Below are 21432 nucleotides of genomic sequence, written 5' to 3' on the forward strand. Positions count from 1 at the left end.
ATGACACTGTCTGATTTGGTTCTAAAGGTACACAGAGGAGGGGCCACCTCAGTGACTCAGTCGGCTGAACTTCCAACTCTTTTTTTTTTTTTAAGATTTTATTTATTTATTTGACAGAGACACAGCGAGGGCAGAAACACAAGCAGGGGGAGTGGGAGAGGGAGAAGCAGGCTTCCCGCTGAGCAGGGAGCCCGATGCGGGGCTCGATCCGAGGACCCTGGGATCACGACCTGAGCAGAAGGCAGACGCTTAACCCACTGAACCACCCAGGTGCTCCTGAGCTTCCAACTCTTGATCTCAGCTCAGGTCACAATCTCAGGGTAGTGAGATCATGCCCCACTTAAGCTCCATGCTCAGTGGAGAATCTGCTTGAGATTCTCTGTCTCCCTCTCCCTCTTTCCCTTCTCCCACTCTCTCTCTCTCTCTAAATAAATACAATCTTTAAAAAAATAAATAAAAAATAAAAGTACATAGAGGTAATATTTAAATTAATTTTATTATGAATGGGGGATGGTAAAGATAGGTACGGTTTCTATACTTCACTCAAACTGGTAAAATGGCAACTGGTAGACTGTGATAAGTTACACTTATACAAGTGTAATACCATGAGCAATCATTAAAAGTCTATACAAACAGGTAACACTCAAAACCAACAAACGAGGGGCGCCTGGGTGGCTCAGTCATTAGGCATCTGCCTTCGGCTCAGGTCATGATCTCCAGGTCCTGGGCTCGAACCCCACATTGGGCTCCTTGCTCAGCAGGGAGACTGCTTCTCCCTCTCCCTCTGCCTCCCCTACCCCCACTCATGCTTTCTCTCGCTCGCTCACTCACTCGCTCTGCACTCTCTCTCTCCAATAAATAAATAAATCTTTAAAAAAAAAGATGTTCACTGTCATTGAGGAGATACAAATCAAAACCACAGTGAGATACCATTATACACCTATCAGAATGGCCAAAACAAAAAACAGCGACACCAGCAAATACTGGCAATCACTGGATCCAGAAACTGGATCACTCACACATCGCTGGCGGGAATGTAAAGTGACACAGCCACTTTGGGGGAGAAAAAAAAGGTTGGCAGTTTCTTTAAGAACTCATCATACAAATACCATATGACCTAGCAACCATACTCCTGGACATTTATCCAAGAGAAATGAAGACTTATGTTAACACAAAAACATGTACACTAATGTTTATAGCAGCTTTATTTGTAATACCACAAAACTAGAAACAACCCAGATACCCTTCAATATAGACAACAAACTGTGGTATATCTATAGCATGGACTACTTACTACTCAGCAATAAAAGGGAACAAATTATTGATTCGTAAAAAAATATATATATATTGATTTGTACAATTCCCAGAGAATTATGCTAAGGGAAAGAAGCCAATCACAAAAGGTTACATATGGTATGATGCCATTTATTTGACGTTATTGAAATTAAAATATCACAGAAGTGAAGAACCGATTAGTGGTTGCCAGGAGGTAAAGAGAAAATGGGGGTGAAAAGGAAGTATATGTGGGCTCCAACGTGAAGTATCTCTGTGGTGATGGACATATCCTGTATCTTGACTGTATGAAGTCTATTCTGGTTGTGATAGCACGCTATTGTTTTGCAAGATATTACCACTTAGGAAAACTAAGTAAAGGGCACAGGGGATCTCTATTATTTCTTATAACTGCATGTGAATCTACAATTATCTAACAAAAATTTAATTAATACTGGGGCGCCTGGGTGGCTCAGTCGTTAAGCGTCTATCTTCGGTTCAGGTCATGATCCTGGGGTCCTGGGATCGAGCCCTGCGTCGGGCTCCCTGCTCTGCAGGAAGCCTGCTTCTCCCTCTCCCACTCCCCCTGCTTGTATTCCCTCTATCGCTGTCTCTCTCTCTGTCAAATAAATAAAATCTTAAAAAAAATTTTAATTAATACTTTCAGGGACAAAAATTGAAGAATATAATGAAGAAAATAAGTACTTATAATCCTACTACCCCAAAATAGCCACTATTAAAATGTTAGTGTATGGGGCGCCTGGGTGGCTCAGTTGGTTAAGCGACTGCCTTCGGCTCAGGTCATGATCCTGGAGTCCCGGGATCGAGTCCCGCATCGGGCTCCCTGCTCAGCGGGGAGCCTGCTTCTCCCTCTGACCCTCTTCCCCCTCGTGCTCTCTATCTCTCATTCTCTCTCTCAAATAAATAAAAAATAAAAAATCTTTAAAAAAAAAAAAAAAAAAAAAATGTTAGTGTATTCCTTATAATCTTTCTACGCCTATTTTTTAAAAACATACTACTGTACAAAGTTACATACTTGCTTTTTCCCTTTAATATTACATCGTTAATTTCCATCATACTCAGCATTCTTCAAAACTGGCTCTTAATGGCCACTAGTATGCCACTGAATAGATTAAACTAAATAAACTTAGGTATTCAAACTAAGCCCCCTCCCTTGCCCTCACTTTTAAAGATTACTGTCAAATTCTTTTTTTTTAAGATTTTATTTATTTATTTGACAGAGAGAGACACAGCGAGAGAGGGAACACAAGCAGGGGGAGTGGGAGAGGGAGAAGCAGGCTTCCCGCCAAGCAGGGAGCCCGATGTGGGGCTCGATCCCAGGATCCCAGGATCATGACATGAGCCGAAGGCAGACGCTTAACAACTGAGCCACCCAGGCGCCCCTCTTTTTTACTTCTTATATATTTATTTTTTTATTTCGGAAAATATATTTTCTTTTGACAGAATGAGATTGATACACAACAGTACCTAGATTACCACCAAATTTATTGCCTGGTCTGTTACCCCTCAAGCCCAAATGACTTTCTCTCTTCTTTGCAGAAAAAGAATCACATTTGGAACAGTTGGACCTGTGCTCAAACACTGATTCTGGCTTTCATTTGCTGTGTGTATTGATTTATTCTCCCTCAGCCTTAGTGTAAGTTGGTAAGATGGACAGTATGATGCTTAAGTGAAAATATAGTGACTAAAACACATAAACAAAAGTTCCAGTTCCTCAAAATTTGATGTACTGCTCCTCAAAATTTGATGTAATGTTCCTCTTCAAAATATTTGCCATAGCATATGCTTATCGCTAAAGTAAAGGAGTCTTGTTGGAAAAAGATGTCTATTAAATTTACTTATTTGTCAGAGAGTGAGCACAAGCAGGGGGAATGGCAGGCAGGAGCCTGATGGGGGACTCAATCCCAGCACCCTGGGATCATGACCCGAGCTGAAGGCAGACACTTAACAACTGAGCCACCCAGGCGCCCCTAAGACCCCATTTTTTTAAAAAAGATTTTATTTATTTATTTCTTTGTCAGAGACAGCGCACAAGCAGGAGGAGCAGCAGGTAGAGGGAGAAGCAGGATCCCTGCTGAGCTGGGAGCCCCATGCAGAACTCGATCCCAGGACCCTGGGATCATGACCTGAGCCAAAGGTAGATACTTCACCAACTGAGCCACCCAGGGGTCCCAAGTCACATTTTTTTAAAAGATGTATTTATTTTAGAGAGAGAGTAAGCGAGCAAGCGCACGTTAGGGGGACAGGCAGAGGGAGAGGGAGAGACAATCTTAAGCAGACTCTGTGCTGAGCACAGAGTCGGGCACAGGGCTTGATCTCATGACCTGAGCTGAAACCAAGAGTCAGACACTTAACCAACTGCACCACCCAGGCACCCCCTAAAACCACATTTAAAAAAAAAAAAGAGTAGAATGGATCAATTAAAATTGTGATATAGTCATACAATGGAACAGTGTACAGCCATGAAAAAGAATGATACATGCAACATGGGTAAACTTCACAGAAGTGTTAAGCAAAAGAATTCTGACACAAAAGTATACGATATGATTCCACTTATAGAAAAAGTATAAGAACAAGCAAAACTAATACATACTTTAGAAGTCACGACAGTGTTTACCCCTGGAGGACAGGGGTAGATACTAACTAGGGGATAATGACTAGAAGCAGGGGCTTCTTGTGGGGCTATTGATTTGTTTCTTGCTCTAGATGCTGGGTAGAGAAGTATTTCCAGTTTGTGAAATTACTTGACTGTACATTTATGATACATGCACTTTTCTGTATGTATGTCATTGTTAAATAAAATCTTCTTAAAAAATTAAAATTCCTCATGGCACTAAAGTCCCCTCAGGACTAGGCTTATCATTGTCTGTACCACATAATGTCTTGACTCCTCCCACTACCCTACCTGTACCCTATACTCTATCCCAAACTTTCCCGGTCCAATTGTAGGAAAGCACCCAAATCCCAATCTCTTTCTGTGGATGAGTCCTCCGATGCAATTATGTGTTTCACCTCCCCATCAATGCACATGTTGCTTTCTCTTTCTGGGTCCCTTCCCATCCCTTGCCTCTTTGGAGAATTCCCAGCTCAGGCATCCTTTCTCTAAGGGTCTTAGCCCAGCACTCCTGGGTCAGAGCCTGCTCCCTACACCCACCACATACATATCCTACAGTATAACGATGATCCCGTTCCTTTATAACTACGTATTTATGCAACTCCTCCAGTAAAATCAGAAGCTTATTTAGCACAGTGTCTGAACTAAGTAGGTTCTCAAAAAATATACACTGCATCAATTCCAGGTGATAAGACCAAGGATTTCCCCAATTCCCTTTCTTATGAGAAACTCAAACTTCTCAGTTTAGAGAAGGAATATGGAATACTGGAAAAACCAAACACAAAAAGAGGGGAAACAAAAATAATGAGCAAAGGCTAAGAAAGGTAACTCTAAGAGGAAATATAAGTAGTTAATATGAAGTAGACATATGAAAAGATACTCTGCATGGAGACAGATGGTAGCTACACTTGTGAGCACAGCATAACATATAGACTTGTTGAATTACTCTGCTATACACTTAAAACTAATGTCACGTTGTGTGTCAATTATATTTCAATTAAAAATAATTATATAATAAAATTAAAAGTTTAATGTATAAATAAATAAATCAGTTGGTAGATAGATGGGACATATGGATTGATAAAGTAGAAGTTTGGTCTGAATATAGGGAGTTGGGTCAGTTAAGTCAAGTCATTCACTATCAAGAACTATATTGTCCAATATGGTAGCCATTAGCCACATGTGGCTATCGGCCACTTGGAATGTGGCCAGTCCAAATAGAGATGTTCTGTACAAAGACATAGTACAAAAAATTGAATAATTTCTTTTTATCCTGACCATTTGGAATGATAACCTTTGCATATATTGGGTTAAATAAAATCTATTACTGGAAAAAATTTTAATGTAAAATTTTAGAATATATGAAAGATGCTCAACCTCACCAGTAATTAGGGAAATGTTAATTAAAACAATAATGAGTTATCATCTTGGGAAGAATTTCACTAAATTGATAGATTTAAGAAGTGTAGGGGCACCTGGGTGGCGCAGTTGGTTAAACCTCTAACTCTGGGTTTCGGCTCAGGTGATCTCAGGGTCGTGAGATGAAGCCTTAAGTCAGGCTCCGAGCTCAGCCCTTGGAGTCAGCTTGGGAATCTCTCTCCCTCTCCTTCTGCCCCTCCCACTCATGCGCTCTCTCTCTCTCTCAAATAAATAAATAAGTCTTTAAATTAAAAAAAGAAGTGTAAAGAGGAAACATGCAGATATATGCTCACAGCAGCATTGTTTGTAACGGCTACACACTGGCAACAGCCCGGATGGTCCGCTGACAAGAAAATGGGTGAATAAACTCTGGCATATGAGTACAATGAGCTAGTATTCATCTGTGAAAATAACTGAATTAGTATCGATATGAGTGACTCTCCAAATTAATGGTAAGTTTAAAAGCAAGCTATAGAAGGGGGACCTGGCTGGCTCAGTCGGACAACCATGCGAGTCTTGATCTCAGGGTCATGAGTTTAAGCCCCACATTGGGTGTAGAGATTACTTTAATTATTTTTTTAAAAAAACAAGCTAGAGAATATGGATAATATCATGAATATAAAGTTCAAAACATGCAAACTCAAGCACTATATCACTTGTCCATGTAGGAAAAGTATAATAAAGAGCAAGGAAATAAACACAAAATTCGAGTCAGTGATCACTTCTGTGGAGGAAGAAGAGGGTTATGAACTAGGAAGGACCCCAGGGGCTTCAAAAAGATTGGTAATGTTCTATTTCTTAAGCTGAGTGTTCAGTGCACAGCTGTCCATTTTATTGCTATGCTTTAAAACTTCCCATACACACAAGCCTTATTTCTTGCCCTCAGTAAAGCAATGGACTTTTCCTCATGTAAATCCTGCAAAAATAGCATTTGTAGACCAACAAATTGGCAAATATTAAAGATACTGGGGCACCTGGGTGGCTCAGTTGGTTAAGCATCTGCCTTCAGCTCAGGTCATGATCCAGGATCCTGGGATCCAGCCCTGAGTCGGGCTCCCTGCTCAGCAGGGAGTCTGCTTCTCCCTCTCTCTTTGCCCCTCCCCTTCGCTTATGCTCTCTCTCTTACAAAATAAATACCTAAAATCTTAAAAAAAAAAAAAAAAAGATACTGGGGCACCTGGGTGGCTCAGTTGTTAAGCGTCTGCCTTCGGGTCAGGTCATGATCCCAGGGTCCTGGGATCGAGCCCCGCATTGGGCTCCCTGCTCGGCAGGAAGCCTGCTTCTCCCTCTCCCGCTCCCCTGCTTGTGTTCCTGCTCTGTCTCTTTCTCTGTCAAATAAATAAATAAATAAATAAATAATCTTTAAAAAAAAAAAAAGATACTGATAATATCCAGGATTGGTGAGGGTGCAGGAAGAAAGAGTAATCTCATATATTGTTAGAGAGTGTAAGTTTATACAAGTATTTTGGGAATCTGGCAATATTAATAAAAAGTATTTGCACATTTTGTAAACCTTTTGACCCAGTAATTCCACTTTTAGGAATATGCCTTATGAAAACCCACACACATTTGCCCAAAAATACATGTCTAAAACTGTTGACGGCAGTACTGTTTACAATAGTTACAAACTGGGAACAGCCTAACTATCCTCTAGCAGGTGAGTGAATGAAGTATGTTATCATCTGCACTATGGAATACTACACTGCTGATAAATAAACTTCTGGGGATGCCTGGGTGGCTCAGTCGTTAAACGTCTGCCTTTGGCTCAGGTCATGATCCCGGGGTCCTGGGATCGAGCCCCGCATCGGGCTCCCTGCTCAGCGGGAAGCCTGCTTCTCCCTCTCACATTTCCCCTGCTCATGTTCCCTCTCTCACTGTGTCTCGCTCTGTCAAATAAATAAATAAAATCTTTAGAAAAAAAATAAACTTCTGTGAACTGACAGAAAATGATCTCCAAGATAAAGCAGGAAAAAAGCAAGGCACTAATTCATAAAAAAATGACTTTCTATTTATTTAAGTACATATATATGTGTTTATAGTAATTGCCAAATCCTATATATAGCAATTACTATGTGCTGAGCCCTACTGGGCTCTGTTCTAAGTGCTTTATATACATTAACTCATTTAATCCTCATAATAATACTATATGGTAAATATTATTATCAATATCCTTATTTTATAGATGAGAAAACCAAGGCACAGACATTAAGTATCTTGCCCATGGCCATATAACTAGCAAGGGTCAGAGCCGGGATTCAAACCCAGGTCCTGTAGCTCTAGAGTCAGTGTTCCCAACCACCATACCACAGGGCATTTCTAGCATGTAAGCACATGGGAAAAGCACTGATTTTATACACATTAAACAGGAGAAGGACAAAGGAGTAAAGGGACTTTCAGTCCATGCTTCTACAGTGTTTTAAACTTTAGCAACAAAAATGTGTTTGTGCAGCACTGGTCTAGTAAAATATCTAAATTAAAAGAAGGAAAGAAAAAGTGCTAAACTTGGAGTTGGAGGTGGGGTCTGAGCCAAACTGACACCTATTAATCCTTGAGCAAATCACTTTATCTCTCAGGGCCTGTTTTCTATCTGCAAAATGGTAGTGATAATAGGTACCCTGCCTACATTTAACGCAGGACAGGCAGAGATGTAGGATAGTGTGAAAGTGCTTTGCGAACCATAAATCACTTCACAAAGGTGAGAGAGCATTACTTTCCCAAGGAGCTCTGGGAAGACACGGGGAGGAGGGTGGGTGAGCCAAATTGTCTAAATGAAGCCTGTGAACAAATCTAGGGTTCTCTCTGCCACCTCAGCCTCCAGAACAAGAGAATCCAGTCTGCAAGGCCATGAACCTCAACCCACAACCCCAGCCCAGAGCTAAGGAGGGAAACCCAGGCCCAACTCTGCTTGGTGCCATTAGCTGTTTTCTGGAGCTGGAGTGATCTCAGGGCTATGAGAAGGTTCCAGGGAGCTTTAGGAATACCCCAAAATGTCTAGCAGGGAAGTCCCACTGGGCACTCTCTGAAAGGCAAGATAAGAAGCAGAGCCTTCTCTAGGGAAAAAGAAGCAGCTAATCACAAGGTAAGCAGCCTCTAACCACATAAACATTCTTGGGGAGAAGCCCAGCCACCTCCAAATTACAGGCAGCCTCTCGCTTCTGTTCAAACAGATCTCCAGCTGTGAGTCACTCCTCAGAGCGGGGAGGGGATAAACACATAGCTGAGGGGTTAGAGATCAAAACGCTGTGGAGAAACGATAGGGAGATAAAGAGCGAGGCCCCAGAGGTTCTCACACCCCAGGCTCATGTGATAGGGGACAGATCTATAGGAAATTCTGTTTCCCTTGCTCCTACTACCCAGGCTGCTATGGGGGCCATGAGCATGGGTGGCAGGTGAGGGTCAAGTGTCTTTCTAAGAAGAAGTAAGGGCAATAGAGATTGTCCCTGAGCTGGAAGCCAGCATCCTTAATTCATCTTCACTCTATAACCCATTCCTCCATCACTCTGTCCCTCAGTCCTATCCCCTGAGAAATGGGAATAGCCAGCCACTTGAAACACTGGCTCCCAAGAGGCCAGCACAAGGAAAGCCCCAATAAAGTCAAAGAGGGCCAGACAGGGTGCTTGGGCTTACCCTCTCTTGGCTGCCACTCCACTCTCAGGTTTTGGGCAGCCTTGGTTCTGCCTTCTACTGGGCTCTCTAGGCCGGAGATGGCCCTTTGTCAAGTATGACACAAAGAATTATTCCGCTCCTCCCCACAGATTAGCCAACTAAACAGGTGTCTGCTTTTTGTCTGGCTACCTGCCCAGAGGCATGGGCTGGACAAGCACTGTGCAGAGGGCTGACCGGGGTGATTGGGAGGTGAAATGAGAAAAAGGATTTAGGGTGGCACCCTAAATGGGGCAGCCTTTCTCATCACCTGGAGACCTGGCACAGGGAACCGCCAGGGCAGAAGAGGCCTAACAGTGAGTGTGTATAAGCAGGGAGGTGGGCGTGAAAACCTCAGTTCATGGTCAAGACAGGATCAGAGGCCATGGATGTTGACAACTGATTTGTCTGTTTTCCTCTGTCTTTTTCCATGAGTATATCTACTGCCTCGTCTTGATTTTTAAATAAAACCTGGAAAACCTACAAAAATAAGTGTTTTGTGGTTTATTTAGGAATAATATAGAAAATATTGCTGTAATTTTTGGTGAAGAACATCAATCTTGTATAGTTTATTTCAACCTAAATAAAATGTGAATTTTGTTTAAAAAAAAAAAAAGGAGGGGGCGCCTGGATGGCTCAGTTGGTTAAGCGACTGCCTTCAGCTCAGGTCATGATCCTGGAGTTCCAGGATCGAGTCCCGCATCAGGCTCTCTGCTTGGCAGGGAGTCTGTTCTCCCTCTGACCCTCTTCCCTCTCGTGCTCTCTATCTCTCATTCTCTCTCTCAAATAAATAAATAAAATCTTTAAAAAGTAAATAAATAGGGGCGCCTGGGTGGCTCAGTTGGTTAAGCAACTGCCTTCGGCTCAGGTCATGATCCTGGAGTCCCGGGATCGAGTCCCATGTCGGGCTCCCTGCTAAGCAGGGAGTCTGCTTCTCCCTCTGACCCTCTTCCCTCTCGTGCCCTCTATCTCTCATTCTCTCTCTCTCAAATAAATAAATAAAATCTTTAAAAAAAAATAAAAAATAAAAAATAAATAAAAATTTAAAAAAAAAAAAAGGAGGGAGGTGGGCTCCTGAATGCTCAACTCTCAAGGAGACACCTTTTTGCTGAGCTAGTCGCTCTCCAGGAAACCCGCCAGGTGCTCAGTCAGCCTGGGATGGAGGGGCAGTGCTCCCTCCTCTCTCTTGTCATTTTGTCATTTTTTACTTTTGTGCCCCCAGACCCTAGAAAATCATTTCCTTTTTCTTCCTTCATCTACCCATCTCCATCATACCCTCTATTTTCTTCTCCTCTACCTGCCCCTGCTGGCCAGGCTTAAATCTAGGCCACCAGTCTCCCTGGCACATACCTATTCCCCTAACTAAACCTCCCCACCCCTAAGAAACAAAAGCATTTCACAAGACTCTGCATTGTGACCCAAAGAGGCATGTACCATAATTACCCGCAGGCGGGGAAGCTCGTCTCACCTGCTGAGTATATGTGTCTGGAACCGAAACCATCTGGGTGAACACCCCATCCCCCACCCCAGAAAAATATGGCGCCAAATGCCAGGTGATTGGCTAAGCCTCCTATCCCAGATCCTCTGGCAGAGCTCAGGATTCCCCAGCTTCCTGGCAGGCTTGGAGACATCAGCTGTAGTACTCTAGAAAGTAAGAATCTGGTAATGGATGGGGGAGACGGAGTGGTATGAGGAGGAATTTATGGGCTGAGCTGGGAACAGGTGTCCTGAGTGGAAGGAACAGGCAGTCACCAAACTTGAAAGGTCCCTCTGCCCAGGAGTTTCTTCCCCGCCCCGGGGTCACAGAGCCAGTGCTGTCAGCATTTTGGAATTCATTCATTCCTCTGGAGTACCAATGACTCCAGAGGAATCCTCTTTCAAAATAAAGATATTCTGACCCAGCAATCCGCTCCTAGGTTTATCTCTCCAAAAGAAATTAAAATATAGGTCCAGGGGCGCCTGGGTGGCTCAGTCGTTAAGCGTCTGCCTTCGGCTCAGGTCATGATCCCAGGGTCCTGGGAACAAGCCCCAGGTCAGTCCCAGTCAGTCTGTCTTTCTCCCTGCTCAGCAGGGAGACTGCTTATACCTCTCCCTCTGCCCCTACTCCTCCCTCCTCCACTTGTGCTCTCACGTTCTCTCTCAAATAAATAAAATCTTCAAAAAACAAAATAAAATAAAATGGAATGAAGTACTGATTCATGTTACAACATGGATCAACCATAAAAACATCATGCTAACTGAAAGAAGCCAGTCACAAAGGATCACATATTATATGATTACATTTACATAAAATGCCTAGAACAGGAAATCGCAGAGAAAGACTAGCAGGTGTCTAGGGCTGGGGGTGGTAAGAGAAAATGAGGATTGACTGCTAATGGATCAGGATTTCTTTATGGCTAGAGAAAATGTTCTAAAATTGATTGTGTTGATGACTATACAACTCAGTGACTACACTAAAAGCCACTGAATTGTACGTTTCAAATGGGTTATCTGTGCAGTCTATGAAGTATAGCTCATTAAAGTAGTTACAGAAAAATTAGGCCCACAGTAAACCTTCAATAAATCATAGCTTTAGTTAAAATTTTTTTTAATTTTTTTAAAGATTTTATTTATTTATTTGAGAGAGAGAGAGCACAAGTTGGGGGAGGCAGGGAGAGGGAGAAGCAGACTCCCCACTGAGCAGGGAGCCCGACAAGGGACTTGATCCCAGGACCTGGGGATCATAAACAGAGCCAAAGCAGATGCTTAACCGACTGAGCCACCCAGGCACCACCCCCAAAAAAAATTTTTTTTGAAGAATGGAGCTCGGGAAAGACTTGGTATTAAACTAATTCAGCTTCTGAGATCCTAAAGGAAAAACACCTGTTCCAGGGTAAAGACAAAGGTTCAAGCTGTAGGTTGATGAAAAAATTCCAAATCCACCCAGGCGTTGTTGAGAGAAACTCTCTGGCCAAGAATGATCAAAACAAAAAAAATTAGAGGGGTGCCTGGGTGGCTCAGTCAGTTAAGCGTCTGCCTTCAGCTCAGGTCATGATCTCCGGGTCCTAGGATAGAGCCCCATATCAGGCTCCCTGCTCAGTGGGGAGTCTGCTGCTCCCCCTGCTTGTGCTCTCTCACTCTCTGTCAAATAAATAAATAAAATCTTTAATAAAATAAAATTTTACAAAGACAAAAAAATTAGAGATTAAAAAATGTAAATATTGGGCACCTGGGTGGCTCAGATGGTTAAGCATCTACCTTCGGCTCAGGTCATGATCCCAGAGTCCTGGGATCGAGTCCTGCATCAGGCTCCTGCTCAGTGGGGAGCCTGCTTCTCCCTCTGCCTCTCTCTCTCTCTCTGTCTCTCATGAATAAATAAATAAAATCTTTAAAAAAAAATGTAAATATTCTGAGGAAGGGTAACACTGATAGATTACATAAAGGGAATCATCTTACCAAAGAGCCCAGAGCATCATGGGACATCAGCTGCCTAGGCCATGAGTCAGAAAAAGGAGGAAGAGGAAAGCGGCCTAGAGCAGGATACTAAAATATGAATCCTGACCATCACTCCTCTAAGACCAGTCCTGGCTGAGCTGGTACTAGCAAAGGTTACTCTGGGCCTACTACAGGCCCCTTCTCATCCTCAAGATCCTCCAATGGCAGAGGCAAGGGGAAAGGAACAGATAAGCATAAATGTGAACATAATGAGAAGGAGCAAACCTTGACCAGACCAGAGTTCCCAGACTCTTCCTCCATCCCTTGGGCAGGGTCTCACAAGAAGCTAAAACAGTCTCATCTAAGCCAATAAGTAGAACAAACAGAAAATAACAGCTAACATTGAGCACTTACCATGTTCCAAGCACTGTGCTTAATATTTCACATACATTATTTTATTTAATCCTCACAACAACCTTAGAAGGGTGCAATTATTATCCCTGTTTTATAGATGAGGAAACTAAGACAGAAAAGATTAAGTAATTTACTGAAATCATCTTAGGCAAAGGAAACCTCAAAGCCTTGACTACAGTCCCACTGTAGGGTCAGATTCCCAGGACTGGGCTCTTAACCACAATGTTATTAACAGAAATCATAGTTTAGCCAAAAATTGTGATGTAAATATACTAGGAGGATGGGAGAAGGGAAAGAGAGTACATATGGGGTGGGAGTATAAACATTCCTATAATTCCTACAGCAGGAAGTCAACAGATGTCTGAAACTGATAAATCAAGAAGTATCACTCTAAGCATATTATTTAGAAACATGGGGGTAAATACCAGACAAAAGTGCTAAGAGTTGAAAGTGGTCTCTCCCATGGGGCAGGGCTTGGGGTAGGAAACTGCTTGCTAGTTTCTTTTAAAAAGCCTTTTGATAAAAAATCAGGCACATATATTCCTTTGATTGAAAAATGATTTATAAAGAAAAAAGAGGGGTGCCTGGGTGGCTCAGTCAATTATGCGTCTGACTTCGGCTCAGGTCATGATCTCAGGGTTCTGGAATCAAGCCCCACATTGGGCCCCAAGCTCAGCATGGAGTTAGCTTCTCCCTCTGCCCTCACCCCCTTGCTCATACTGGCGCGCGTGCTCTCTCATATAAATAAAATCTTGAGGGCGCCTGGGTGGCTCAGTTGGTTAATCGACTGCCTTCGGCTCAGGTCATGATCCCGGAGTCCTGGGATCGAGTCCCACATCGGGCTCCCAGCTTGGCGGGGAGCCTGCTTCTCCCTCTGACCCTCTCCCCTCTCGTGCTGTTTCTCTCTCTCTCTCAAATAAATAAATAAAATCTTTAAAAATAATAAATAAATAAAATAAAATCTTGAAAGAAAGAAAGAGTGGGAGAGAAGGAAGGAAGGAAGGGGGAGGGAGAGAGAGAGAAAGAAAGAAAGAAAGAAAGAAAGAAAGAAAGAAAGAAAGAAAGAAGAAAGAAAGAAAGAAAGAAAGAAAGAAAGAAAGAAAGAAAGAAAGAAAGAAAGAAAGAAAGACAGAAAGAAGGAAAAGAAAGAGAAAAGGAAGGAAGGAAGGAAGGAAGGGAGGAAAGAGGCACCTGGGTGGTTCAGTCATCTGACTTCGGCTCAGGTCATGATCTCAGGGTCCTGGGATCGAGTCCCAAGTCGGGCTCTGCATTGAGCGTGGAGTCTGCTTGAGATTCTCTCTGCCCCTTTGCCTCCACTTGTGCTCTCAATAAATAAATAAATAAATAAATAAATAAATAAATAAATAAATAAATAAATAAAATCTGAAAGAAGTGCCTAAGGAAGGAAGAAGGAAGGAAGGAAGGAAGAGGAGTGCCTGGCTGGCTCAGTCAGTGGAACATGCAACTCTTGATCTCAGGGTTGTGAGTTCAAGCCCACACTGGGTATGGAGCGTATTTAATTTTTTTTTAAGATTTTATTTATTTATTTGACAGAGAGAGAGAGAGAGAGAGCGAGAGCAGGAACACAAGCAGGGGGAGTGGGAGAGGGAGAAGCAGGCTCCACACTGAGCAGGGAGGCTGATGTGGGACTCGATCCCAGGACCCTGGGATCATGACCCGAGCCAAAGGCAGATGCCTAATGACTGAGGCACCCAGGCAACCGAGCCTACTTAATTAAAAAAAAAAAAAAATTTAAAAAGAAAGAAACAGATCATTCAAACCAAAGTCTAATGTAGTGAACTTCTGTTGCTTTTGCCACACAGCTTCCATCTTCCTCTACCAGTAACAGCACTTGGGTTTGGCTTTGCACAATCTCCCTTCTTTATAGGATAATCTGGTGGGCCTATCCATCAAGGAACCGCATATCGCCCTGGCCAAAGTGGGTGAGGGGCCAATGACACCCTCTCCTTGGAATCTTGAACAGAATGGCAAAAACACCTGGAACCAATTCACCCAGATATAGAAACCCTCCATTAGTTCCTTCCATTTAGCCAGATCCCAGACTCTCCTGGTTCACCCTTTTTTTTAATTGAAGTACAGTTGACACAATGTTACATTAGTCTCAGGTATGCCACACAGTGCTGTGACAAGTCTATAGTTATGCTATGTTCACCAACGTAGCTACCAGCTGTCACCACTGACTGCTATTATAACACCACTGAAAAACAGAACACTTCACAACTTTGTATGGTACCCTGGCACAGGGACCATGCTAATCTTCTCCATATCGGTTCAATTTTAGTACATGTGCTGCCAATGCGAACAGCCTTGGTTCGCACTTTTTTTTTTTAAGCTTTCTCTTACATTCTGTGACTGCCCGTTTCCTTCTAATAAATTCCTCTTCTGCTTAAGTTAGCTAGAGTCCCTCTCTGCTGCTTATTACCAAAGGAACTTGACGGGAATGTCTAATAAAAATGTTTGAGGTTTGTTTGTGCTTCTATTTGCCATTATAACTTACTACAGTGGCTTGCAAACTCCTCTGACCTAAAAAATTTTACCTCAAGATCTAGTAAGCGCGCGCACACACACACACACACACACACACATATTATGTATACATACACATAACTGAAACAAAACTTTTGCTAAAAATGTCCACCCTAACACTGTGATAGTGCTAATTCTATTTCTTTTGTTTTGAAGACTTTATTTTGTTTAGAGCAGTTTTAGATTTATAACAAAATTGACAGGAGGGTACAGAGATTTCTCATATACTCCCTATCCCCACAAAGGCATAGCTTTCTCCATTACCTATATCACTCACCAGAACAGCACATTTGTTACCAGGAATGAACCTACACTGACACATCATTATCACCCAAAGCCCATGGTTCCCCTTAAGGTTCACTCAAGTAAGGTGAATAATGTGCATTCTGTGGGTTAGGACAAAAAGAAAATCCTCTGTGCTCTATTCCTCTCCCCTCAAAATTCCTGGCAACCACTGATCTCTTTATTATCTCCACAGTTTTGCCTAGTCCAGAATGTCATATAATCAGAATCCATTTCTTTTCTAATGCTAGGGTTCTAACCCACTAAGTTGACTTCAGACCCACTGGTAGTGATGATCTGCAGTATGAAAAACATTGGCTCACCGTACCTGCTGCATCTGCCTCCAACAATAAAAATAAGCCAGAGAGGTATTAGCCGTATTTCCACATCCAAGCGTGATGCACCAACACACACAGCCTGGCCAGCAGGGAAACACCAACAGAGTCCCAGGGTCCTCACTCCCACTAGGACACACTAGTCAGTTAAATTGTCTACACTACTGACACCAAGGAGAAACATCTGTTCATTTACATATTCATTCACTCACTCTGAGCATGCACTGAGCACTCACTCGATGGTGTGAATATACTACAGCTTCCTGGGGACTGTCCAGAGCCATAAATTCTATCTTCAGGCTGGCTCAGAGGACAGGAATCCGGGGACAAAGTCTATCGCCTGATTGATTGTTTACCACCTCCTCCCCCTCCTTAACAGCTCAGGAATGTCTCCAAGAACAGATTCCAGCAATGTTTATTTCATTCACATGTTTGAAGTAAAATACCTCTAAAGTCCAGTCTATGGAAGAAGGAATAAAGGGAATTTCTATCTCCCCTCGTTCTAGAGGTCTCTGATTAGCTTCAAACTAATCCATGGCTGGATACTGACTGAATTCCTTGCTCACTATTTTCCTACTGACTCTTTCTCCCCCACGAGGCAACAAAATATCAAGGGACAGAAGAGTATGTCAAATCATTCTCAACAGTACCAATACACTGGTCTTAAGACCCTTCTGGATCTCTTTTTTACAGCCAACAAAAAGAAGCCCAACACCCCTCTCCTTTATTTTCCTCATACTCTTTTCCCTGTCTCAACCATTCCAAAATAGTGAGTAAGAGCACACAGTAAGTGTTGTGGCTGACATAGAGGATGGGTTTCTTTATTATCTTCAGAGTTGCATTGCTGGGGGAGTGGTGGGTTGGGCAGTATCAAGACCTGTAATGTGGGCAGAAACACTCAGACTGGACAGACATGGAGAGGGGACTGTGAACAGAATTAAGTGATCACCTGTACTCTAAACTTGAAAGGAGAAACTATTCTACCAGTTATTTTGAGTTATTCTGAAGAGCCATAATCAGGGTGCAGCTGGGTTAGCTCCCCCAGGGGGCATGCTGAGACTGGAACCCAGGAAGGGAATCATACAGAGTGGAGGGAGGGGAAATGGAGGAATACAAACTCCCCATCACCGTGGCTCCCATTTCACTCTCACCCACAATAGCTTGAAAATCGATGAAACAGTACACACCCATTCTGGGTCAAGTTCCCCAGCAAAGCCTAGAAACAGTCAGCCACAAGTTACCTCCCTCTGCCTCTGGAGGAGAAAAACCATATGGTCACCTGGGGTGGGGAGGAGAACAAGGACAGGGAGCCAAGGAGTGAGGGGAGCAGAGCAGATGTGTTAGCGCTGGAGAGCGCCCCTCTCTCCCCCACCCTCACTAGGTCCGGAAGCTCTCGCGTGGGTCACTTCCCTTCCCTTTCCAGCCTGGTTTCTGGCATCTCCTTCATCCACTTGCACGGGGTTTGGTAGCTGGACCCGGAAACAAAGTGAACAAACCGTCCCAGGAAGCTACCTGCTGGCCCATGGGGGAAGGGGAGCCAGGAGAACTGCAAGGTGAAGAAATCCGAGCAGAGAGGTGACCCCCAAGCGGACAGCCCCATTCCTCCCAGCGAAAAGTGGAGTTCCTGGCCAATCTCGGTGTACCTGGAGTCCTACCGCCCCACCCTTCGGTCCAAGCCCTAGGATTTCACTCTCTACCCTTTGTCTTCTTACCGACCACCCAAAGCACCATTAAGTTCTTTGAAGGGCCTCTGACACCACCAGGACCCACAGAAAAGCTTAATCTCCCCCGTCGGAGACCCGAAGTACAAAGAGAGCAGAGATCCCGTTCTAGGAGCTCATTTCTCCTACGACCCAATCTACTGTTCACAGGACGCCTGAGTAGCGCGCACCGGATACTCGCGCGGGGTCCGGGCAGGAGCCGCAGTGTCCTCCCAGAGGGCAGGGATGCCCCGACTCCCCGAGCCTCGAAACAACCTTCCTGCCGCAACTCCCCAGGACCCCACTGCCAGCCACGCGGAGGTAGAAAAAGAGAAAGAGAAGCGCCGCGAGGAGCCGATGGCACCAAGCCGGCCCCAGGTGATGTCAGCGAACTCCGCGCAGGGCACGGGAGGGACGGAACTGCAAACCGAGAATACCGGGCGGGGGAGGCTGCGCGGCCGCTCTCTCTTACCACGGTCTGCCCCTCCGGGTGCACGTCCACCAAGGTACACCAGTTCCGCGTCCCGTTCATCTTATTCGCGCAGGGATCGCAGCGCGGAAGCCCACCGCCCGCTCCGCGGTCCGGCGCCTACTAGGCAAGCGCGCGCGGAACCGCCCCCTTGTATAGGCGCGTCGGGGGCGGGGACTGCTGATTGGGCACGCCCCAAGAATGCCGTTCGCCAATGTGAGCATAAGAGCGGGATGGGCGTGACCCAGAAGCATCAGAACACGCCCATCTGCGCTCGCTCAGACTTACATAAAAATGGGGCTCAGAGGCTACCTCAGACTACTTAACCGAAATTTTGTCCGGCGTGTGGTTGCGTCTCAAACATTCTTCGTTAATCTTGCTGTTCCCTCTTTTCAACTCCAAGGTCGGTGTTGGTTAGAGAGTCACCCTGCCTGCCCCTTAGAGGATGAGTTGGAAAAAAGCTTCCCTACATTCTCCTCTCCCTGTATATAGGTCACCTTTGAGGAACTCAGCATGGTAGAAATGCAGGCACCAGAGGCCAACTCACTCAAACTGGACTAAGCCAGTCTGACAGGTGCCCTGCCCTGGCAGGAGGCCCAGGCCAAAGTCAAACCAGCTTGGCTCTGGGTGGGGCTTGTTTTGTAGAAGCTATTATACCAAAGCTGCCCTTATATGGTCGGGAGAGGCGGGACACGTTGCCTTAAAAGGATTTTGTATTCTTGAGAAAGGATGAGCCTCGACTTCTCTAATGGCGTCTGCTCCCCAAGCCCAGATTATCATCTTAAGGGCCCACAGGAGAGGATGGCCACGGATAGAGTCACTCCCAGCCCGATTTTTCTCTACAGGTTGGCTGCTCCACTGGGCTGTGTCCACATGGAAAGCAGGCAAGAGGTCTGACCCACTCTTGAGTGGGCAGTGCCCCTGAATCTGGCATTAGGCTCTGATGAACAGCTAGCTCCCTCTTCAAGGCAACACAAGAGCAGGAATTTTGCTACCTTCCAGGTAGGGACTGGGTCCCATTCCAGATGGGAATGAATGTCTTTGTACAGGGGAGGTGAATGCCGGGGATATCCCTGTGCCCCAAGGGAGTAAAACCCAGTTCTGTCTCCTTTAACCCTCAGAGACAGCATTTACTGGCCTTTCTGTTCCCAGAAAGTTGTTTCGGAGAGAATGGAGGTGCTATAAACACTTGGTTCCCTAGGTTCCATCTAATCAGCTGTAAGGAGCCTCTAAAAAGTGAGGCAAAGAAAACCCCAGCTTTAGCCTCTAAGTTCTCTAGTTAAAATGGTTTCTTCATAAAGGGGAACCCTCTTACACTGTTGGTGGGGATGCAAGTTGGTACAGCCACTTTGGAAAAGTGTGGAGCTTCCTCAAAAATTTAAAAATAGATACCCTATGACCCAGCAATTGCACTACTGGGTATTTACCCCAAAGACACAGATGTAGTGAAAAGAAGGGCCATATGCACCCCAATGTTCATAGCAGCAATGTCCACAATCGCCAAACTGTGGAAAGGGCAGAGATGCCCTTCAACAGATGAATGGATAAAGAAGATGTGGTCCATATATACAATGGAATATTACTCAGCCATCAGAAAGGATGAATACCCAACTTTTACATCAACATGGATGGGACTGGAGGAGATTATGCTAAGTGAAGTCAGTCAAGCAGAGAAAGTCAATTATCATATGGTTTCACTTATTTGTGCAACATAAGGAATAGCATGGAGACCACTAGGAGAAGGAAGGGAAAAATAAGGGGGGGGGGATTGGAGGGAGAGATGAACCATGGGAGACTATGGACTCTGAGAAACAAACAGGGTTTTAGAGGGGAGGGGGGAGGGGGAATTGGTTAGCCCGGTGATGGGTATTAAGGAGGGCACATACTGCATGGAGCACTGGGTGTTATACGAAAACAATGGATCATGGATCACCACATCAAAAACTAATGATGTATTGTATGGTGACTAACAATAACATAATAAAATCTAAAAAAAATAAAATAAAAATAAAATTATTTCTTCATAAAACAGACCTCCAAATAAGCCACGGAAAAGAATGGGAAGGCAAGGTTTCAGTATAGATAGATAATTTTAATATTTAATTTAAAATAAAATCAAGTTTGGGTTGGTTTGGGAGAAAATCTCTAATTTGCAGAATAGAAGATTTAAAAGAAAAAATCATGAAATTACAAGTCATTGGTGAAAACAGACTTCTTCCTCCGTCAGGCTCCTTACAGAGCCTGCTTAGGAAATAAGAAAGGTAAATCAGAAGGAAGAGAGAGGTACCTATGGGCATTGTACATGAAACTAAAAACAAAGTATGATTTTATAAATAAAGAGAGATAGGGGGGGAAAAAAAAGGTAAATCATCTCCCTTACCTCCTCCCTACCAGGGCTTGACTCTCCCCAAACCCCAAAGGAGGAATAAATCTTCCATTGCCTCTTCCCATTTCTACCAAGAGTCAGTCTTTAGCCCTAGGCAGGAAGCCGTGTGTCAGGTCCAAGCTCCTGAGATGATGGTCCCCTGGTTCCCCACTGAGCTTGGGCACATCTGGGTCAGAGAAGCCACAAGAAAGACCTTTGCTTTTCAAATTCGTGTAGACAGTTATCAGGATTCCCAGATGCAACCCCCTTATAAACACATCCATAGTCACAGAAGGAGAGGAGGAAAGATGGAAACCCTGAGCAGAGCCAAGCCCCACCACCTTATCACGGTCCTAGCAAAGTCCATCCCCCAAGGGCTCATCAGCTGAGGAGCCAGTAGTTCTCTATCTAGACTGGGGCAGCAGGGAAAGCTGAGGGCCCTGGTTGGGGAAAGGCTGGTCCTTGGAGAGGTATGAATGTGCAGGTAGAGAAGGCAAGAAGAGCATCCTTACCTCCTCACCCTAAGGCACTGAAAGGAAAGGAAGGTAGGAGTGGTGAAGCTAGGAAGGGGAGAACAGATCCCTTGGATCCCCCGGCTTGGGGAAGACAAAATATATAGGAGTGGAGAGGGGTGGGGACTACATATGGGTCCCATGACTGTGCAAAGAGGAGCATCCAAGAGCCACCCCAGTGTGTCCATTACCCATAATGTCCCCTTCACCCTGCTCCAGAGTGGGAGGAAAACACACTGCAGGAGTCAAGGGAGCAAATTCACTAAGGTATTTCCCTGAGCCTGAGGATTAAGGGCTAAAGAAATAAAGCTTTATATACGTGGCAATGTCTTATCCCTTCCTATCCTGCTCCATCCCCCTCAGCCTATATGCTGACCATCCTATTGCTGTGAGGGAGGATAAGGAAGGGTTCAGTTGGCCTAAAAT

The 21432-nt window shown here is 44.4% G+C and overlaps 1 protein-coding gene and 1 non-coding gene across 3 annotated transcripts in view; both read right to left on the reverse strand.

The window, feature by feature from the left end:
- The window catches only part of TUFT1 (tuftelin 1), a 44217-nt gene extending 25975 nt beyond the window's left edge, over positions 1–18242 (reverse strand). For both annotated transcript variants that reach the window (XM_088022908.1, XM_028088401.1), the window contains exon 1: positions 18133–18242. In XM_088022908.1, the coding sequence (XP_087879034.1) occupies positions 18133–18192 (60 nt within the window). In that variant the 5' untranslated portion in view covers positions 18193–18242. The remainder of the gene's footprint in view (positions 1–18132) is intronic.
- LOC114197381 (U6 spliceosomal RNA) lies at positions 15016–15120 on the reverse strand. Its single transcript, XR_003606893.1, has one exon. It is a non-coding gene; the product is annotated as a U6 spliceosomal RNA (small nuclear RNA).
- Positions 18243–21432: the final 3190 nt, after the last annotated feature.

The sequence above is a fragment of the Eumetopias jubatus genome, unplaced genomic scaffold (genome assembly GCF_037043125.1).
Source record: "Eumetopias jubatus isolate StellerSeaLion01/CBP00866 unplaced genomic scaffold, mEumJub1_p1.0 scaffold_4, whole genome shotgun sequence".
Taxonomy (NCBI): domain Eukaryota; kingdom Metazoa; phylum Chordata; class Mammalia; order Carnivora; family Otariidae; genus Eumetopias; species Eumetopias jubatus.